The sequence below is a fragment of the Nerophis lumbriciformis genome, linkage group LG29 (assembly GCF_033978685.3).
Source record: "Nerophis lumbriciformis linkage group LG29, RoL_Nlum_v2.1, whole genome shotgun sequence".
In the NCBI taxonomy this organism is placed as follows: domain Eukaryota; kingdom Metazoa; phylum Chordata; class Actinopteri; order Syngnathiformes; family Syngnathidae; genus Nerophis; species Nerophis lumbriciformis.
In genome coordinates, this window is record NC_084576.2 from 18,406,199 (window position 1) to 18,429,000 (window position 22,802).

The 22,802-nt window shown below is 41.8% G+C and overlaps 1 protein-coding gene across 3 annotated transcripts in view; it reads right to left on the reverse strand.

Annotated features, from left to right (window-relative positions):
- Positions 1 to 411: 411 nt before the first annotated feature.
- The window catches only part of LOC133572140 (uncharacterized), a 74,102-nt gene continuing 51,711 nt past the window's right edge, over positions 412 to 22,802 (reverse strand). The window contains exons 30-37 of one of the 3 annotated variants that reach the window (XM_061924872.1): positions 21,334 to 21,406; positions 18,654 to 18,902; positions 7,636 to 7,741; positions 6,243 to 6,416; positions 1,906 to 2,115; positions 1,635 to 1,800; positions 1,468 to 1,547; positions 412 to 1,342 (exon numbers count right to left, since the gene is read on the reverse strand). In XM_061924872.1, coding sequence (XP_061780856.1) covers positions 6,319 to 6,416; positions 7,636 to 7,741; positions 18,654 to 18,902; positions 21,334 to 21,406 — 526 coding nt within the window. In that variant the 3' untranslated portion in view covers positions 412 to 1,342; positions 1,468 to 1,547; positions 1,635 to 1,800; positions 1,906 to 2,115; positions 6,243 to 6,318. Of the gene's footprint in view, positions 1,343 to 1,467; positions 1,548 to 1,634; positions 1,801 to 1,905; positions 6,417 to 7,635; positions 7,742 to 18,653; positions 18,903 to 21,333; positions 21,407 to 22,802 lie in introns of all 3 variants that reach the window. The other 2 variants (XM_061924873.1, XM_061924870.1) reach the window with 2 other exon arrangements.

Sequence of the window (22,802 nt, forward strand, 5' to 3'; positions counted from 1 at the left end):
AGGGTTTCATCTAGAACCCACACAGGGAGTTCCACTAAGAACCCTTTTGTTGGTCAAGGGTTTCATCTAGAACCCATGCAGGGAGTTCCACTAAGAACCCTTTTATGTTTCAAGGGTTTCATCTAGAACCCATGTAGGGAGTTCCACTAAGAACCCTTTTATGTTTCAAGGGTTTCATCTAGAACCCACACAGGGAGTTCCACTAAGAACTCTTTCATGTTTCAAGGGTTTCATCTAGACCTGACACAGGGGGTTCTAAAAACATCCCTTTTCAAAGGTTTTCTCCGATAACCGTCTTGTCTTCTGAGGGTTCTATAAAGAACCATGTTGTATTCTACAGATCAGTTTAGTTCATATTATATTGTGGTCATTTATCATGTTGACATTGAACAAACATTCAAAACATTTTAATGAGAAAAACATTTATTTAAAGATAGTCCAACAAAACAGGAGAGGCTGTGTAGGTCCCAGGGGAGAACAGGTCAAAAGTCAGCATAGGTCCAGTGGAATCAGCAACATGACAGGCCAGACACATCATGCTGTCCTCAGTAGGTGAATTTGTGTAAATAAATCTCCAGCAATGGTGACATGGCAGAAAGAGACACAAAATAGTTTTAGTTCAATCAATCCAAGGTGCACTTACTGCATTTACTGCGCCTTATTGTAAGCCATCTACCAACAATAAAATAATGCATGGTCCAATGAAAAGAATCAGTGTACATACTGTACATACTAATTGTGACGGTGGAACAGAATCATGAGAAAGTGAGGGAATCCCACAAAGTTTTCACATTGATTTAAATAATGTTGAAATACTTTTCAGTGTTATGGAATAAGTACTCAAAATGTTATGTATTGTAACAATAATGGAAATCTAGAGACGTCACTATGCCAAAATCAAACAAAATGTATTGGTCCAAAATATGTATTAAATAAGGGATATTTTTTTCATCAATATGTACAAACAAAGAGCAGCAGCAGGAATTTGACCATTAACAAGAACATAAAGCATGAAATCCCATGCTGCAACACATCTATTCACTACTCCCCACTTCCGACACAGTTGTATAGTCTCTTCACTGAAATGGGTACAACACTGTGGTCCTTGATCCCCAACACAAATCTTTCAATGAAAATGAGTTTTTCTCAGTTCCTTTGGGTACTGGACAGCAAAAACAAAATAGAGTGACATTAATGCACTCATAGTATATGATTTGTCCATGCTGCTGTCCTCAGTCAAAACCTGTATACCATCCAGGTATAGGGTTATCCTTTGTGCCTGCAAAGGGTTCCCCTCGTGTGTGTTATGGAGCATGATTGCTGGAGCAGGCACGCTTGGCTCCTATGCAATAAAAACAGATACATGTCAGTAAATAAAACCTGCTGTGAAAATAGCAAAATGACTCAATGTTGCCATAATATGGATAATGCCAATTCCTAAATCTTGACCTTAAATGCAGTATTTACCTCCAGTAGAGTGTATAGAAAGGATGAGTCCTCTCTGAAAATGGAAGACAGCAGTAGAATTGCTGCATCCCTAATGAGTCCTGAGGAAATAAAATTATTCTGTAATATTTTTTGTTTTCAGAAATACAGATTGTGGCTCCTATTGATAAACATATAGGCCTAGATACCTCGTCTTACTGAATCATCCAGGCAGGCATTGATTGCCCTCTGGCTGCAGTCCTTTAAGTCACACATAGATGCTCTTTGAACCATCTTCGTTGCCATTCGAACCAGCTCTGTGACCATTCTGCGATCAGCTTCTACAAGGAATTGCTCCTTCATCTCCCACAGAAGCTGTAAGGAGGGATAAAAAGTGTCATCTCAAAATACTTGATGATCATAAATGAAATAATACACATACAATTAAATATGGTCAATTCAATGCTTGAAGATACCAACTATTTTAGGAAGCTTCAGTGCGGGAAACTTTTCGATGATTTCCTCTGCCTTGGCAGTTGCCATGAAGGTCTTTCGGTATGCATAGGTTCGTCTCATTCTCTCCTTTAAAGAGTTCAGATCTGGGTGTACCTTAAGCATCTCTGTAGACATTTCATTGATATGAGCTTCAATGCTCCTTTCATCCTCTCTACATTCTTCACTCTCCTGAGCCTATATGCATTCAAGAAAAATGACAAGCAATATAGTAAGAGGTAACCATTAAGATGAGGTGTACATGTTTTTTAGAAAGTTATATAATACGGAAGAATCATCCTCTCTGTAACCTTCGTCTTGTGTTATCTTTCTGCTACCACTATGTTGGAGACCAAGCTCAAGCCCAGTCTCCCTGCTCCTCCTACCCGCACATTAGTGTGTGCTCAACATGGATGTATTAGATCCATGGTGCTCACCAGCCCACCTATCCCTCCAAAGACGAGCTAGATGGCGACCGCAACGCCGCTACCGACAACGTTAAAGCTCCTTCTAACATTGACAATTTATACTATAATATTTCATTAAAATAACAACTACGATAACTTTTTTAGAATGATTTAAGATTAATTGTACAGATATATTGTAACCTATTTTGTTATGGCAGCTCTCAGCAGAGCTTTGTCAGGTATTGTATTGTTTGACCACAATACAATTTGTTTGTTTGTTTTCTACAAGAAAACAAACAAATAAGCAAACGAACAAAACATAACAAGAAACAAATGCTTAGTCCACCTTTTACCATAAAAGTCCTCAGCTAGGGTCAAGCATGCTGAAATAAGATATTATATTTAGCTCACCTTGATTCTCAGAAGTTTCTTCTGTTCTCTCTCCTGTTCTTCTTTGTTCTGTTCTGTTCACAGTAATCACTATTGGTATGTCACACCTGGTTTGTAGGCAGGGAAGACCAGACCATGTGGTGCAATCCATGGGGCAACCAGCTCTTAACTCACACATGACAGCCACCATCATGCCAGCTCCCTGGCCTAACACACCAAACCTTGCCCTTTCCCCTGGGAGATCAGGGTTCGATTCCCAGCATCAACAAACCCTGATGTAGTAGCCTAAAAGTCAGCATTACAGTGTGATTTTTGCATCAGTTAAGGCTTGGCCTCTGACATCAAAGACCGTTGTCTATCAATGAACTTATATGCAGCTTCACAACTCGACTAAGCCAGTCAGCAGGGTACAGCAGCCATGGGATGAGGCCGATCATGGAAAAGTATGAGGAGACAAATACATGAGTAAAATTGTCTGTAAAATAAGTGTTTCATATTTTTTAAATTGTCTGTCACTAATCCACACATCACCTCAGTATGCATTAACATGGTCACTCTGCATCAACCAGGCCTTGAACTCACAACTTCAAACTGTATCCCTAGATCACCTGACTTGTAACAAACTTTCAAAAGCCTTTGTCCAGTGAGTCGTATAGCTCACTTAGATGCCCCAGAAAGAGGGGTTATATCCTTGCTGCAGGGACCACCTTGCTAGTTCTTTGCTGTGTGTCATTTCCTCCTGAAGAAGGGAGTAGTGTAACTAAACTAAATAAACACAATTATAACTGCTACGCAGCGATGGGTCGGGTCCGGGCGATTTTTGGCAAATTAAGGCAATAACAAACAGGAGAACAGGAAGGCAAGACAGTTGACATTATAATGTTCCTTTTGCACCAGTTGAGGCTAAAATCCACAACAATAGAACCAAAGACTGTGGTCTATCATGCTGAGCTAATTGGCAAGTGACAATTCAACAGTGGCTTCACAAATTGATTAAGCCATTCACTGTTGTGCATGCAGATTTGAAACCACTGTAAATATAACAGTTATCAAGACAAAAGTCTGAAAATACACATATTGCATCTAGACAGAATGGAGATATTGGTAATTAGATTTTTTAATTGATTCGATTTGCTCCATAAGTTAATAACTGATGTTTAATCTATCATGACTCTAAAATGTATATGTTTGCTTCACAAAGACCACCTGGCATTTTCATGAGCTGTCATCACCACCTTTGTCAGGGCTTGAACCCAGGTTCTTTGGCACCAAGAACCAGCTCCTAAATCACTGAGCTGATTCTCAAACGGAATCACTAGCCAGACAGCAGTTGTCAAGGCAGATTTCAAAAATGGTCCTCCCAGTCACAGCTAATCTTTGCCTGAGTCAACAAGATTTGCTGATGAAGATCTTGCTTTCTTATAATTAATGGTTGTGGAAATAAATTGGTAACAGAACATTTCAGTTATAGGACTGCCATTATTTGTATGTCTGATCATAAGGTGTAAGGTAATAGACTAGTATGGTGGACCTGATGACTAAATGCAGCCAGCTTGTTAGCTCAGTCACTATTGCCAGTGACTTTAGACTGGGTGGCAGGTGTTCAAATCCCAAGATGGGCAATTATGTTACAGTTTGATCAACAGGATCTGGGGAAGAAGAGTTTGCTTTAAAATAAACAAAAAAATTGTATATGAAAAGTATTTGTATCAGTAGTCACAAGGAAATGTATTTTGCACCATTATTGGCAAATGTTATCAGGAAGTATGTCCCTGGTGACACAGGATCTTACCCATGCTTTCAACAATCCCTGAAGAACTCTTTCTTCCAAAAACGGTTCTCTGGATCAAAATAGTTCTTACTGGAACCCTTAGTGTTAGTGAGAACCCTTTTAAAACCAATTATTCAGAAAAGGGGTTTTACAGGGTTCTCTGGATCAAAATGGTTCTTACTGGAACCATTAGCATTACCAAGAACCCTTCAAAAACCCTTTCTTCGGGAAAGGGTTTTTCAGAAGCAAATGGTTCCAGTTAGAACCTCAGCCCTTGTAAAAGAACCCTTTTGGAACCCTTATTTCTAAGAGTGTATGACCTAAGTCTGTGAGCATGAACTGATGAAGTCTGCCCGGATAAGAGGAGAAATATCCTTTAAAGGGGAAACTGCACTATTTTTTGGAATTTTGCCAATTGTTCACAATCATTATTAAAGACATGACGGATGGATTTTTTTTTTTATGCATTCTAACTTGTAAATTAAAATAAAAGTCTGCTTATAGCGGAGTCAATTGGAGCTCCTCTATTTTGCCCATAAAATCCAATAAATAACCATTCAAATACCGCCATAAATTTTGTGACTTAAATATTAACCAAGTATTAGTGATATTATTATAAGTGCTAACACAGACTATTTATAGTGGCGCTGTGATCACTGTGTTTACATCATCGAGTGGTCTGCTGCTTCCTCGCTCCCTGTAAGTTTATTATAGATCATTAATCATGCATCTCACTTGGACATGAGACATCTGAGTAGGTATTCCGACAAGTTGGGACACTTTGACAGCCATTTAGGACCCAAAACTTTAGAGGACGACATGAAAATACGCGTGTTCCCCTCCGCACCGCCACCCGGTTTCTTCGTGAAGATTATGAGACATTCTTCATCTAAATGGGTCTATATCAGTGGTTCTTAACCTGGGTTCGATCGAACCCTAGTGGTTCGGTGAGTCGGGCTCAGGGGTTCGGCGGAGGTCAAGACACACCCAACTCATTGTGTAAATAAAAACCTCTCCCTATCGGCGTATTACGGATACGGCAACAGCAGAAGTCACACTGATTTGCAGGTGTGTAATTTGTTGTGAGTTTATGCACTGTGTTGGTTTTGTTCTTTGAACAAGGTGATGTTCATGCACAGTTCATTTTGTACACCAGTAATAAAATATGGTACCACTTTAGTATGGGGAACATATTCACCATTAATTAGTTGCTTATTAACATGCAAATTAGTAACATACTGGCTCTTAACTAGTCATTATTAAGTACTTATTAATGCCTTATTCGGCACGGCCTTATTATAACCCTAACCCTCTAACCCTGACCCTAACCCTAACCAAATAACTCTAAATTAAGTCTTTGTTACTTAGAATATGTTCCCCTAGTGTCCGAAAAACTCTAAATTAAGTCTCTGTTACTTACAATATGTTCCCCATACTAAAGTGTTACCAAAAACAAGTATAAAAGGTATGGGTTATCGCAGTGTTCTTCATCATGGCGTCTTAGAAACAGCTCACTAATGTTTTCACAGCAGTTTTTATCTTGTGTAGTCCAAGTACCATGAATTTTCCACAAAACAATATTTTATGACGCCAAAGTGCTTTCGAGGTTTGTCTTATTGTGGTTCTCAGGAAGGACACGTTTGTCAAGTTGGTTGGTTGTTGAGACATTGTTATTTGGGTCATCTTTAAAACCTAGACAGGTTTTGCAATATGATGACATATATTTCATTACAAATACAAAAGCAGAAAGTACTTACAAAATGGACGACATTATATCATGAAACAGTAGAATTTGGTTGTAACCCTCCGGCGAGGTATTAGCTTCCCAAGGGTTTACACCTCATGGTTCCTTTTGAGTATATTAGCATACTCCTGCCTTGCCCTGCTGACAGGCGACATGCGTCCCGAAGATTTGTCCAGTCTCACCAAGGCTGAGGGACGGAGACAGAAAGCATCCCAGTTATAAACCACTTTTACAACAGCGTCTTTATGTGGCTTCATATAAAACACTTTGAATGGTTACAAAGCAAAAATGAAAAAAAAAAAAAAGATAAGATGAACCGTGCAGTTTGCAGACGTCCAAAAACGATGTTTTTGCACCGAGGAGCCGCATGCAGCGGACTGAAAGTTTTGATATCCTTCGTGTGTCTATGAAACACGCTAAATCCAATCCAGTGTAACCCAATTGTATATATTCAGACATGCGCACACACACACACATTATATAATACAATACATAATATTCCATCCATCCATTTTCTACCACTTGTCTCTCTCTGGGTCGCAAAGGGTGTTGCAGCCTATCTAAGCTGCATTCGGGCGGAAGGCGGGGTACACCCTGGACAAGTATATTATAATTATATATACACATATACATATATATATATATATATATATATATATATATATATATATATATATATATATATATATATATATATATATATATATATATTCTGTATATACATAATCATATAAATATATAGTCGTAATTATATACTTTATGATATTCATAATATTAAAAAAAAAAGTAATCCATGAACTTTGTCCCTCTTCCCCAAAAAATAATGATAAAGATGCAATAATTAAAAAATAAATATTATTGAATAGTTACAAGTCGTCCCTCGTTACATTGCGCTTCAAATATTGCGACTTCACCACATTGCAGTTTTTTTTCTTCTTAACATTTTCCATAACAATTTTGCCGTAAATCAAGCATTTTCAAGGAGAGACATGGCTAAATGAACACAAAAAGTCAAAACTACAGGGGACTAAAGCGCATCAGAGCGCACTGTTCAGTATCGTGGCCACCGATTGGCTCAGTCTCAGGAAGCATTATTATATTGGATTAAAAGAGTGTAAATGTGACAAAAGGGTGTTCTTTCATGTCGAGAGAGCTCTCCTAATGTTGAAAACATATTTAGAAGGTAGTAAAGAAGTATTTTATGCTTTAGTTATGAAAATATTACATTTATAATCAAGAATTCCTACTTTGCGGAAATTCGGAAACCGCGGTCATGTCTGGAACTATGTAACCTCGATAGACGAGAGACGACTGTACTTCAAAAAAGAAAATAGGTTTTCTCTTTTCAGTGTGGCCGAAATCAGTTTGTTATTTTTCTCGTAATACCAGAACCCAATAATACTTACAATTGGCCCTCGGGCCAGACTTCGGATACACCCAGTGTTTTGCTTCATTCGAGTACTCACGCATGCCTAACTCTCTTGACATGGCAATTTCCAAGTCTTGACGCATCTGTAGAAGATACAAGGAAGGAAATAAGAACAAAGACAAGACGGTGACGGTGGTAAATAGCATCACCAGAAAAGAAACAACATTATTATGCAAGGTGCGGGGCGGGAGGTCGTTTCACATGCAAATTTGTGTATAAATCAACTTTTTATTATTTGGATTCTATGTTCTTTGGCCTCTGCTCGAAGAGATGCCATGCACCAACTGGGAGCTTTGTCCACTAGTATATAACACTCACTCACTAGAAAACCACTCGGAGAGCACAGACCTCCGCCAGGCCCTACCTGCCATTAGTAAAAAAGTATTGAATCCTGACGATGATCTGGATCAGTCACAAAATCGAATAACTTGTTCCTTATCCCATTCCGGACATTTCCTGAAAGTTGAATCAACATCCGCCCATAACCTTTTGAGCTACCGATAGCAGAATGAAAGAAACTGAGAGAAGCCTCTTGTCAGTCATCCACTGTTTTTGCCTCTGTGACGTCAACATGAAATACTGTAGTAGAAATGATCCAGATAGTCCCAGTTCAACATACTTTTGCTGATGCACAAACTTGGAAACATCATCAGTGTTGTTTCCTGGCTTCACTGGGTGTTTTGGGTCTTACAAAGGACACTTTGTGCCAGGTGACTCCACCCGGGTTGATCAAGCCCGGCCTGTGTCCAAGTGGCTTACGACCCCCACTTGTCTCCGCTCTTCAGCCAGAGCCATCTTGATGTCAGGTGAACTGGCATCTCCCAGTCTTTATTCATGCATTATATATATATATATATATATATATATATATATATACACACACACACACACACACATATATATATATACATGATATATTACCAGTGTTGGGACTAAATAAATAAATGATAAATGGGTTGTACTTGTATAGCGCTTTTCTACCTTCAAGGTACTCAAAGCGCTTTGACACTACTTCCACATTTACCCATTCACACACACATTCACACACTGATGGAGGGAGCTGCCATGCAAGGCGCTAACCAGCACCCATCAGGAGCAAGAGTGAAGTGTCTTGCTCAGGACACAACGGACATGACGAGGTTGGTACTAGGTGGGGATTGAACCAGGGACCCTCGGGTCGCGCACGGCCACTCTTCCACTGCGCCACGCCGTCCCTAACGCGTTACAAAGTAACGCGTTAGTCCCAACACTGGTAATAACGCGTTACAAAGTAACGCGTTACTGTAACGCCGCTAGTTTCGGCGGTAACTAGTAATCTAACGCGTTATTTTTTATATTCAGTAATTCAGTTACCGTTACTACATGATGCGTTACTGCGTTATTTTACGTTACTTTTTATGTAGTATAAAGTGTGTTTTATCGGAGCGCTGCTGTGTCATCGTTCTGATTCTTCTTGTGTCACAAGCCGGAGAAGAGAGAGACATGCGCTCTGGGTGTGTGTGAGTGTGGGGAGGGAGGAGAGGGGGGGGGCGGGGGGGGGGGTGTGTCTGATAATGGCGGAGCCAGAAGTCGAGTTTGCTAACATGGAGATATTTTCACTACTTTTCTTTTGTCGAGCACAAAGAAAATAACATTTTAGTTAAATGTAAATTGTGCTTTGGATCAAAGATCCCATCTACTGCCCAAAACAGCAATTCAAATCTGCTGAAACAAGCTGCATAAGCAACATGCTTCGACGAAGCTAGTAAAGAGAGATAGAGACTCCAATGACACTTCACCTCCACCACCACCATTTAAGGATTAAGTCTGCCTCTGCTCATCATTCAGCGCTGAAGGTACACACACTCTGTCAATCAATGTTCCCTCTAATTGTTCATGTGTGTGAGCAAACGAAAAAACTCTCTGAGCATTCAGTGGAGCCCATGTGAGCAACATCAGACGTGCACACTGTGGCTACACCAGCAGCACACCTGTCCCAAACCTGACTAAATAACAAGTTAAATCTCCATCCATCCATCCATTTTTTACCGCTTGTCCCTTTCGGGGTCGCTGGAGCCTATCTCAGCTGCATTCGGGCGAAAGGCGGGGTACACCCTGGACAAGTCCCCACCCATCGCAGCGCCAACACAGATAGACAGACAACATTCTCTTATTATTATAATCAAATGACAGCAGTCATTTCCATTTCTAATATAAGTGTTTAGGCCCACTTACAATGACAATAACAAAAAATATTGTTTTTCATGAACTGTGTACTTGTATTGTTTGTCTGGGTGGAGGTCCTGCTTTGGAAATAATTTGTACCCCTTTCAGACATTGCATTTAGTTCCCATTAAAACATTCACATGTTGCACAATGAGATGTAAGCAGGGGATTATGTGTACATTCCTGCAACTTCCTGTTTGTAAAAAATATATTTTTATTAGTATTTATTTAATATACTAACAGCATTTAGTGTGTTAGCGGGCCTTGCTCGCAGGGTGTAGTGATGCGTCTAGTGCAGCATGCTAGAGAGACGTTGCATGTAGGGATGCATGTGACGCATAGCTTCTGCCGCTGACCGACCCAGCTGGGTAAAGGAAGCCGAGTGCGTAAGCCTTCCGAGGTCAGTACATAGCCTCTCCTTCACCAAGACCCCTCACCTTGCCTCCACGTGGCAGCACACGGTAACTGGAGTCTCGCGACTTCAGGCTAAAAGGTAGGGGATCGACCCGCTGCCTTGCGGGTAAGTCCAGGAAGACAAAGGCTAGGGGAGCACACCCTGAGAGAAAAGCACCGTGATGGAGGCACACGTAGGCGGGCCACGACAGACTGAGGGTTCCGGAGGCCTCCTGCAGCTATGAAGAGGTGCTGGTTGTCCTGGGTTTCCCCCTTGCCACTAGGCTCCATCTCTTTGTGGCGAAGATAGTGCGGCTGGGAACTGTGCACCCCCAGAGGCACTTAAAACGTATCATCGCACAGGTCTCTGCTTCTGACCTTGGTGGATCCAGAACAGCAATTGGATTCTGAAGCACAAAGTCTGACGGCGTCAGGATGTCTGATAACGGGGGCAGGTTAGAATGAACTGGGAGCTTCTAGTTAGATACCTGCACGTCAGCGATACAGGGCTATAATGGTCGCTATCAGCTGGGAATTGAGTGGCAGCTGATTTCGGCAGACCCCTGTATGACTGAGCAGCCCTATTTAGGAGCCACACTGCTCACCCCAAAGATGGGGGAAGGCCTAGAAAAGGTGGCCTAAACATTGCCCACTCTTCACACCCCGGGTAGGATACCGCACCTACCGGGACATTCCACTACCGCGGTCGAAAAACAAAAAATAAACAAGTTCCCCTGAAATTGGCTACATGGAATATTAGAACCCTCTTGGACAACAACCCTGACAGGCCGCAAAGAAGAACTGCGCTTGTTGCTGCTGAGCTCAGACGTTATGGAATTGACATCGCCGCCTTGAGTGAGACCAGACTTCTGGATGAGGGATCCCTAAAGGAAGAAGGCCAGGGTTATACCTTTTTCTGGAAGGGTTACCCTACAGAAGGTCCGCATCACCATGGTGTTGGTTTGGCAATAAAAAACAGCCTGCTACCCAGTTTCACTGAAACACCTACCGGCATAAGTGAAAGACTCATGTCTGTCCGTATTCCCCTTGCAAAACACAGCTACGCAACTCTTCTCAGTGCCTATGCGCCAACTTTACCATCCGAGAATGAGGCAAAGGACCGTTTCTACCAGGAACTAGATGAGGCCCTACAGCGCATCCCCAGCAGTGACAAAATCTTCCTGCTTGGTGATTTTAATGCCAGGGTGGGGAAAAACCACCTCATATGGAAAGGAGTGATTGGGAAGCATGGTATCGGGAAGGTCAACAGCAATGGCATGAGGCTACTCAGTCTCTGTGCTGAGCATGACCTGACAATCACCAACACAATCTTCCAACAGAAAAATAAACACAAGGCTTCCTGGATGCACCCACGATCCAAGCAATGGCATCTGCTGGATTACGTCATCGTGAGACGCAAGGACACCAAGGACGTGCACATCACCCGTGCAATGAGAGGTGCTGACTGCTGGACTGACCACCGCATGATTATCTCCAAGTTGCGAGCGTCAGTACGTCCCCCTGTTCGTCTCCGAAAAACTGGAAAGAAGCGGTTGGACTCTGCCCGGCTTGAAGCAGACGAGGCCCGGAACAGCCTTCGATCCTCCATTGCAGGGAAGCTGCAGGAAATCGACCCCTTCCTGAGCCCTGAAGGCAGTGTTGATGACTACTGGACCTGCCTTAGCTCAAAGCTCTATGAGGCTGCAGCCGAGTCTATTGGCTACCGCCGTAGGAAGCATCAGGACTGGTTCGACGAAAACTCAGAATCCATCAGAACCATACTGGACACCATGCACAAGGCCCGTAACGCATCCCTGAACAACCCTACATCTGTCAGGCTAAAGCAGCACTGGAGAACATCAAGGAAGGAGGTACAGTCTGTCCTACGAAAACTGAAAAATGACTGGTGGACTGACAAGGCTCAAGAAATCGAACATTTTGCAGTGAAGAACGACATGCACAACTTCTATAATGCTGTGAAAACCATCCATGGCCCCAGAAACTCCTCTCTTTCACCTGTGAAGTCGGCTGATGGCTCAACCCTCATAAAGGACCAGAAACAAGTTGTGGATAGATGGGCGGAACACTTCCAGACACTTTTAAACCAACCTGCCACCCCTGATCTGGCCGTGCTGGATGAGCTGCCCAGCTACCCAACTATTGAAGAACTGGATCTTCCACCAACCTTCTCTGAAGTCCTGGCTGCAATTAGGTCACTTAAGAACAACAAGACACCTGGCCCGGATGGCATCCCTGCAGAGATCCTTAAACAGGGAGGCTATCTCTGTACCAGAGCAATTTTCCACTATATTGCTGATATATGGAAACGCGGAGCAGTCCCCCAACAATGGCGGGATGCAAATGTTGTAACCATATATAAAGGGAAGGGTGAGAAGTCTGTCTGTGGCAATAGTAGAGGAATATCCCTCCTGTCTGCTGCTGGCAAGGTTCTTGCCAAAGTGATGCTGTCAAGACTCGTACAGAGCATAACAGAACACCTGTTGCCTGAGTCTCAATGTGGCTTCAGGAAAAATCGCAGCACTGTGGACATGATTTTCACAACACGCCAGCTACAAGAGAAGTGTCGGGAGCAACATCAAGATCTATACATGGCGTTTGTGGACCTATCAAAGGCCTTTGATACGGTCAACAGAGACTTGCTCTGGACGGTCCTTCTCAGGGTTGGTTGCCCGCGGAAGTTTGTAAACATCTTGCAAAGTTTCCACGAGGGGATGATGGCTCAGGTGACAACAGGAGGACATGAGTCTAGGCCTTTCAAGGTATCCACAGGTGTCAGACAGGGTTGTGTACTTGCACCTGTACTATTCAACATCTTCCTCATGAGTGTCACCTGGCTACTGCACAAAGAAGTTGAGGGAAGCAGTGGTGTGCTGGTGGATTACAGGTTGGATGGAAGCTTATTTAACATCAGAAGGCTGCAGGCGGCTACCAAGGTCAAAACTGTGAACATTGTGGAATTACAGTATGCTGATGATTGTGCCTTTGTGGCACATACATCAGAGGCTCTGCAGGCGACGCTAACAGCTGCTGTGAAGGCCTATAGCAGACTGGGTCTCACTGTGAACACTGTAAAGACGGAGGTACTGTGCCAGTGGAACTCCCCTCCGCCAACTCGACCACCATCACCTGTCTTTAACATCGATGACAAGACCCTAGCAATAGTCCCAGACTTCAAATATCTTGGGAGCATCCTCTCCGAAAACTGCAGCATGGACAATGATGTTCAAAATCGAATAAGATCTGCCTCAGCCTCCTTTGGTAGACTGCGTAAGAGGGTGTATGTGAACAAAGACCTCAGCATACGTACTAAGGTGGCAGTCTACCAAGCCATCTGTGTCTGCACACTATTATATGGCTGTGAAGCTTGGACCCTGTATCGCCGCCACATCCAACAGCTGGAGAACTTTCACATCAAGTGTCTCCAGCGGATCCTTGGGCTGACATGGCGTGATCGTGTGCCACACACGGAAGTCCTGAGTAAAACTGGTACTAAGAGCATGGAGGCCACTTTTCTCCAGTACCAACTGCGATGGGCCGGCCACACCATCAGAATGCCAGTTGATAGACTTCCCCGACAACTGCTATATGGTCAACTTCATCATGGCCAGAGATCTGCAGGAGGCCAAAAGCGGAGGTATAAGGACCAACTGAAAAGAACTCTCAAGAGGTGTGGAATACAGCACACACAGCTGGAAAGCTCTGCCTCAGATCGCCCTCTCTGGAGGCAACTCTGCCATGCAGGCCTTCAACATTTTGAAGAGGAGAGAAGCGCAGCGAGGGAAGGGAAACGCCAGAGGAGGAAGATGGGCCCTGCAGCCAACACCACAACAAACACTAACTTCATATGCCCCCATTGCAATAGACCATGTGGCTCTCGTATTGGACTTTTTAGTCACCTCAAAACTCACCAATAGAAGAAGTGGAAGTCATCATCGGATACGATGGACTACCATAAGCAAGCAACAGCATTTAATGATTAATATTTATAAATTAAGATTCCTAATAAATGACACTAGAATAAGCACACATTTGATTGGTAAATCATAGAGTAACGACCCGGAATTACACTTTATGTGTGGTGTTGGAGTTGTCCGACTTTTTGTGTGGCTGTAAACGCATCACTGGCTAAGTGCCATATGTGCATGTGTTGGCGCAAGTGAGAAAGAGCGAGCGGCTGCTGTTGATATAACAAAGTTGCTTTTGGTCTGGTTTGTACTGCAGAAAATGACCACTTTTGCTAGATGTCATTTTTTTTACTAATGTTTTGGTGATGTGTTTATGGCCGACAATAAAGAGTTTTGCTCAGTAAAGTGATCGATGGAATTCATGTCCTCAAAGCGTCTCGACAGACGTTACAATATTTGAACAATGATGACGAAAACTGTTTTCTGTGTCGTGTCCGTGTCGTGTCGAAAATTGTTATGCGCTTATTTTTTTATTTGATTTTGTGCGTGGCATAGATTTGCCGTGCGCAGAGGACGCTTGAGCAGTGCGCAATTGCACAGGCGCGCACCTTAGAGGGAACGTTGCTGTCAATTCTCTTATATACTCTTTCATTCTAGACTTCTAGAGTGTTTGATTATCACATCACTCTAAATGTATAGACTATAAAGTTCACAAACATAAAGAGGGATCCTAGTGGGCCAGGCCAATCTTTCCTTATCTCTAAACTAAAACTGGGGAAATGTGTAGAGTGTTCTGGGCTTCAGACATGATTTTGTGTCAGAATTTCTTGAGGAAAAAATGCCTGGTTAGGCTTTGTGTATGTAGTGTGTGCCTTCCTTGGTTTACAGCTATGTTGTTATTATGCTGTTTGTTACTTATGTATGTTATGTTGCAGCTATTTAAAATAGTTTTGTCAATTTGTTCTGGCCAGAAACAAATTGGCCTTTGAAACATATCTTTGTCTTTGTGTGTTGTATGTAGACCACATTGCTTAGCAGAGTTCAGTGATGCAAATGTATGTCAATTTGATCAACAGATTGTATTATTCTCCAGTGCAATAACAGTACTGAAATGAAGGCTAAAAGGGCATTAATGGGAGCTTTAAAAAAGAAAAAAGAAAAAAATAAGTAACTAAATAGTTACTTTTCACAGTAACGCATTACTTTTTGGTGTAAGTAACTGAGTTAGTAACTGAGTTACTTTTGAAATGAAGTAACTAGTAACAGTAACTAGTAACAGCTTTTCAGTAACTAACCCAACACTGTATATTACATATATGTAATATATATATATATATATACACATGTATATATACAGAGACATGTATATATACACGCACACATATATGCAAGCAGAGTAGTAGATTTTTGTAAAAAGCTTTTATAATTGTAAAGGACAATGTTTTATCAACTGATTGCAATAATGTAAATTTGTTTTAACTATTAAATTAACCAAAAATATGACTTATTTTATCTTTGTGAAAATATTGGACAGTGTGTTGTCAAGCTTATGAGATGCGATGCAAGTGTAAGCCACTGTGACACTATTGTTCATTTTTTTTATTTTTATAAATGTCTAATGATAATGTCAATGAGGGATTTTTAATCACTGCTATGTTGAAATTGTAACTAATATTGATACTGTTGTTGATAATATTCATTTTTGTTTCACTACTTTTGGTTTGTTCTGTGTCGTGTTTGTGTCTCCTCTCAATTGCTCTGTTTATTGCAGTTCTGAGTGTTGCTGGGTCGGGTTTGGTTTTGGAATTGGATTGCATTGTTATGGTATTGCTGTGTATTGTTTTGTTGGATTGATTAATTAAAAAATTTTTTAAAAAAAATTGAGAATCGCACAACGTGAGAATCGCGATTCAAATTCGAATCGATTTTTCCCACACCCCTAATATTTACACATATATATACTATATAAACACCGTATTTTTCGGACTATAAGTCGCAGTTTTTTTCATAGTTTGGCCGGGCTTCAGTGCAATTTATGTATGTTTTTTTCCTTCTTTATTATGCATTTTCGGCAGGTGCGACTTATACTCCAGTGCGACTTATACTCCGAAAAATACGGTACACACACATGTATATATATTAAGTTAAAGTTCCAATGATTGTCACCTCGTGTATATATCTATTCTATACAGATATAGATATATACATGTGTGTATATACAGGTAAAAGCCAGTAAATTAGAATATTTTGAAAAACTTGATTTATTTCAGTAATTGCATTCAAAAGGTGTAACTTGTACATTATATTTATTCATTGCACACAGACTGATGCATTGAAATGTTTATTTCATTTAATTTTGATGATTTGAAGTGGCAACAAATGAAATCCAAAATTCTGTGTGTCACAAAATTAGAATATTACTTAAGGCTAATACAAAAAAGGGATTTTTAGAAATGTTGGCCAACTGAAAAGTATGAAAATGAAAAATATGAGAATGTACAATACTCAATACTTGGTTGGAGCTCCTTTTGCCTCAATTACTGCGTTAATGCGGCGTGGCATGGAGTCGATGAGTTTCTGGCACTGCTCAGGTGTTATGAGAGCCCAGGTTGCTCTGATAGTGGCCTTCAACTCTTCTGCGTTTTTGGGTCTGGCATTCTGCATCTTCCTTTTCACAATACCCCACAGATTTTCTATGGGGCTAATGTCAGGGGAGTTGGCGGGCCAATTTAGAACAGAAATACATGGTCCGTAAACCAGGCACGGGTAGATTTTGCGCTGTGTGCAGGCGCCAAGTCCTGTTGGAACTTGAAATCTCCATCTCCATAGAGCAGGTCAGCAGCAGGAAGCATGAAGTGCTCTAAAACTTGCTGGTAGACGGCTGCGTTGACCCTGGATCTCAGGAAACAGAGTGGACCGACACCAGCAGATGACATGGCACCCCAAACCATCACTGATGGTGGAAACTTTACACTAGACTTCAGGCAACGTGGATCCTGTGCCTCTCCTGTCTTCCTCCAGACTCTGGGACCTCGATTTCCAAAGGAAATGCAAAATTTGCATGGTTGGGTGATGGTTTGGGGTGCCATGTCATCTGCTGGTGTCGGTCCACTCTGTTTCCTGAGATCCAGGGTCAACGCAGCCGTCTACCAGCAAGTTTTAGAGCACTTCATGCTTCCTGCTGCTGACCTGCTCTATGGAGATGGAGATTTCAAGTTCCAACAGGACTTGGCGCCTGCACACAGCGCAAAATCTACCCGTGCCTGGTTTACGGACCATGGTATTTCTGTTCTAAATTGGCCCGCCAACTCCCCTGACCTTAGCCCCATAGAAAATCTGTGGGGTATTGTGAAAAGGAAGATGCAGAATGCCAGACCCAAAAACGCAGAAGAGTTGAAGGCCACTATCAGAGCAACCTGAGCTCTCATAACACCTGAGCAGTGCCAGAAACTCATCGACTCCATGCCACGCCGCATTAACGCAGTAATTGAAGCAAAAGGAGCTCCAACCAAGTATTGAGTATTGTACATGCTCATATTTTTAATTTTCATACTTTTCAGTTGGCCAACATTTCTAAAAATCCCTTTTTTGTATTAGCCTTAAGTAATATTCTAATTTTGTGACACACGGAATTTTGGATTTTCATTTGTTGCCACTTCAAATCATCAAAATTAAATGAAATAAACATTTGAATGCATCAGTCTGTGTGCAATGAATAAATATAATGTACAAGTTACACCTTTTGAATGCAATTACTGAAATAAATCAAGTTTTTCAAAATATTCTAATTTACTGGCTTTTACCTGTATAAATGTGTAAATATAAAAATGTGTATATATACATATATACACACACGCACACATTATAGTGACTTCCAAGTGTGCATTCTTTTACTTAAATAGGGACTTTTGTCTTTTACTATATTCATGTTTAAATTGTTATGGGTAACTCTGCTTCACTATACAAACTTTTTGATTTACGAACCATGTTCAAGACCCAATTAAGTTCAGAACTCGCGGTTCGCCTTCATCTATAGTGGAATGAAGAAAAACATTGAGTGAACACTTGCAGTCAACCACTGTGTATGTTTCTGCGGGGCTGCTAGCATAAACACACAGAAGCGTAAATGTAAGGTAACCTAGTAGAATCAGCCCTAGAATCTAATCAGTTGTTCCTCATCACATTTCGGACATTTCCTGAAAGCATCATAAAAAGACGCCGATATGTTTTTGAGTTACGTTGCTCGCTTGCTAACTCACTGACTGATTGATTGACTGACCAATCAATGGCAACAATTACATGAGGTCCTGGTGGAGGTATCAAAGAGAGCAGTTCATATGTTCAGATCGGGGAATGTTGTTGTGGTTTGTGAAGCCCTTTGAGGCAAATAAATAGTGGTTGGTTGATATAAAATGCATATAATAACATTAGCACAAAAAGATAATTAGTACAAATTATTGGCTCCACCAACCTTGTTCAGGTAGTCCTCCACAGTGCAGGTAACAGGGCTGAGTTTTTTTGAGCATTGGCAGTTTTGGGCGCCCTGTGTATTCAACGCATTGCCTGTTGGAGCCTGGGCACCCACGTCCCCAGGGGGTTCTTGGCTGCGTTTCAGACTGATCACCTCTTCCTCCAGCTGCCTCTTAATCTTCTCTAACTGACCGCGAGATGACATCTCTCTCTCCAACTCTGCCTGAAGCTCGTTGAGCTGGTGGTATATCTGCAGTTACAAATGACAGGAAAAGTGAGCAGCTCATTCACATGCTGGTGACAGAGCAGCGAGGGACAATTGGGGGCTCAACACTTTGCACTTTCAGCTATACTTGTACAGGTGAAGCCCTATAAGTCGACAGCCCTTTGACAGACTGACTCACGCTGGCATAAGTGGTTGTCAACAAAACCAAAATCGAAACTATTGTTTGCGCATTTACTTCTGACTGTGGCAATAAGGAGAATCGGTGATAAAATATTTTTTTCCCGGTAGCGAACGAACAATAAAATAAAATACAAAAATAAATGGGTGCATTTTTAGTTGCTGTGGTATATTATAGGTTGATACTGCCAAGCTTTTATTTGAGGTTTAAATTGCACTGAACAGGAAGTCATTGTGAACATGTCTTGAAAGGCCCTATTATGCAAAACCAACTTTTCTTACCTATTGGTATTTGCATAAGTCTCGAAAATTTGAAATCAAACCATGGAGGCATGGCAGAGATATCTAAGGCCCCATTTACACTAAGCCGGATAAGGTTGTCCAGGGTAAATCACACCTAACCTTATCCATGTTCACACACAACAATGCCACAGTTTAAGACCCCTGCCCCCTCTGTCCGCCGGCGCAACAAGACCTAATACGCGTGCGCGGAAAATGCGCACGTCATAGTCACATCCAGTGTTGTTTTGTGTGCAATTTCTTAAATTTTACTTATCTGAACAATATCCAGTGTTGTGGTATTTCAATTACCGTATTTTTCGGACTATAAGTCGCAGTTTCTTTCATAGTTTGGCCAGGCTCCAGTGCGACTTATATGTTTTTTTACTTTTTTATTATGCATTTTCGGCAGGTGCGACTTATACTCCGGTGCGACTTATACTCCGAAAAATACAGTACCTGGAATCCAGTGTGCTGTGGGGCCCTATTGTAGTGAATCCCACCTGAGCCATCATAAATTAATCAAATCTTTATTAGACACGTAAACAATGTGATAAAGAACATTTACATCAATCAAACTAGGGATGTAGATATCTGGTCAGGACACTCCTCACCCTTTTGCCTTCACCTTCATTGTCCATTCATTTTTGGTGTCTTTATATACTCTGGACCTCGACGTCCAGTCTGCGACATACATGGCGGACAATAACTGACACAGTCTGCTTTACCAGTCCAAAAGCATTCGCTGTTTTCCGTAGTTAGTTTTCCCTCGACGGCCAGGTAATACAAAGCACACGCTACCTTTTTTATCACATTCACGGGAGCCCGCATTCTCGTTGTCTCTCCTTTGACAAATGGACAAAGTTTTTCGTGCATTCGAAAGTTCTTTTGCCGTCTGAGAAGTGTTGTATCCGAAATAGCTGCAATCGCTTTCTCTTATGGTATTCATGTGTGATTTCCACAAGCGTCTGTACATGTAGAAGAAGGAGAAACACGGGCATGTCTGGTTGACTCGCCTTCATATTTCCAGTGGTTAGCTCCGAGCTACGAAACCGCTTTATTATGAAGCTGGCTGTGGCGTGTTCTTTCTGACGTCACTTTCTGTGTGTGTGTTCTTTCTGGCGTCACTTCCTCTCCGAACTCACGATCAATGAGTCCATACAAAGCTAAGTGCCGGAGATTCAAGAATTACACAGCTGACTTACCCGTGTAAAAATTTGTCCGAGGAGGGGGACCTTAAACGATGGTTTAGTGTGGCTGAAACGGGGCTTAGGCTAAATAATTATTTGTTTAAGGGGTTAAACGACTTAGTGTAGACATGGCCTAAAAAACAATCTTGCCTTTTTCATACCTGAGCCACACGAGCCGTTTGGAATTTGAGACTTTAGTTACGTCATTTGCCATAGTCACGTCAGCAGATATCTCCATATATGGTAGAAACTTCCTTCTTTTCCCTAACCTCATGTTGTGGGGCAGACTGGCTTGTACATGCACATGCATCCTCTGCCGTTGTCATTTCTAATACAAAGTAGCGTATAGGCTATAGTTCCAACTTATATCTGTCACTAAACTTGCTATGGAAGTGCTAAAAACCACAACATGGCTGACGGGGAGAAGAAACAGTTTAAGTGGAGGCACGTTTATGAGACTGCCCACAACACAGCACATGCCGAAGCGACGGTCGGAAGGCGGCTTGAAGGTGGTATGTAAAACATAATCTATGTAAACTTTTGAACAAAGAACCACCATTACATGTTATGTAGACCACAAGGAAGTGTTTTAAATGTAGAAAAAATATCATAATATGATGCCTTTAATACAGCGTGATTAGTAGGGCTGTCTTTGACTAATGATTGTTTATATTTATTTATTGTCCAATCTTATGCATTATTTTGTCCCAAAATGGCATATTTTTTTAGGAACAGAGCCAATGGGGGACCAGGACATGAGTTGTTGGACATATAGATGGGTTGTCCACTTTAGTGGGAGATGTACAAACCTTTTCTTTTTCCACACCACTTGTTTGGTGATCTTGCAGTTTCCTCTTGGCTGTTTTAAGTAGCGATTGTAACCTGAGTGAATACAAAACACAGAAAGAACAAAGTTCATAAATGCAGACCAACACAGTGCAGTGAAACAGAAAGGCAATTCATGGACATGGATGAGCACAATGTATCACAACAGACATCCATCAATCGCATGTCATGTCAATTTGTGGCGAACAGCTCATTTTGTATCAATTGAATTTGTCTCAATCAGCCCCTTAGGCCAGGGGTCGGCAACCCAAAATGTTGAAAGAGCCATATTGGACCAAAAATACAAAAACAAATCTGTCTGGAGCCGCAACAAATTAAAAGCCATATTACATACAGATAGTGTGTCATGAGATATACATTGAATTGAGATGACTTAAAGGAAACTAAATGACCTCAAATTTAGCTACAAATTAGGCATAATGATGCAATATGTACATATAGCTAGCCTAAATAGCATGTTAGCATCGATTAGCTTGCAGTCATGCAGTGACCAAATATGTCTGATTAGCACTCCACACAAGTCAATAACATCAATAAAACTCACCTTTGTGCATTCATGCACAACGTTAAAAGTTTGGTGGACAAAATGAGACAGAAAAAGAAGTGGCATAAAACACGTCCTCGAAAGTCGGAGAAAGTTATACATGTAAACAAACTACAGTGAGTTCAAGGACCGCCAAAATTAGTAGGACAAAGCGGCGCTCGCCAAATACTTGAGTCAGTGAAGCATGTTTAATATAAACAGTGTGCTTTATAACAATTAGGGAGGTTTGTGTCATGTTTGTCCTCCTACAGAAACCATATTAAAACAAAAAATATATTTTTCCCCCTCATCTTTTTCCATTTTTCATACATTTTCGAAAAAGCTCCAGAGAGCCACTAGGGCGGCGCTAAAAAGCCGCATGCGGCTCTAGAGCCGCGGGTTGCCGACCCCTGCCCTAGGCAATCCAGCAGCCATGAAATTATAAAATTAGATTTCTGAATAGACAATATGTGTAATATATAGCTTGCACGCTAGAGATGCGCGGATAGGCAATTATTTCATCCGCAACCGCATCAGAAAGTCGTCAACCATCCGCAATCCACCCGATCTAACATTTGATCAGAACCGCATCCGCCCGCCATCCGCCCGCACCCGCCCGTTGTTATATATCTAATATAGACGATGCAAGGCATTAGTGAGGTTATAAAGCTTTTGCCTGTTAAAGAAAAGAGACTGATCCAATGCAGCATTCGCGTGCCACGCTGTCACGACCCAGACGCACACCAGTGCGCAATCATATGGGAGCCGCGCTGAGCGCACCTCCAAGCGCGTCTCGCTGCCGGCGACGGCCGGGTATATGGGCCCGACGCTCCAGCGCCATCCATTTTCAGGGCTAGTTGATTCGGCAGGTGGGTTGTTACACACTCCTTAGCGGGTTCCAACTTCCAT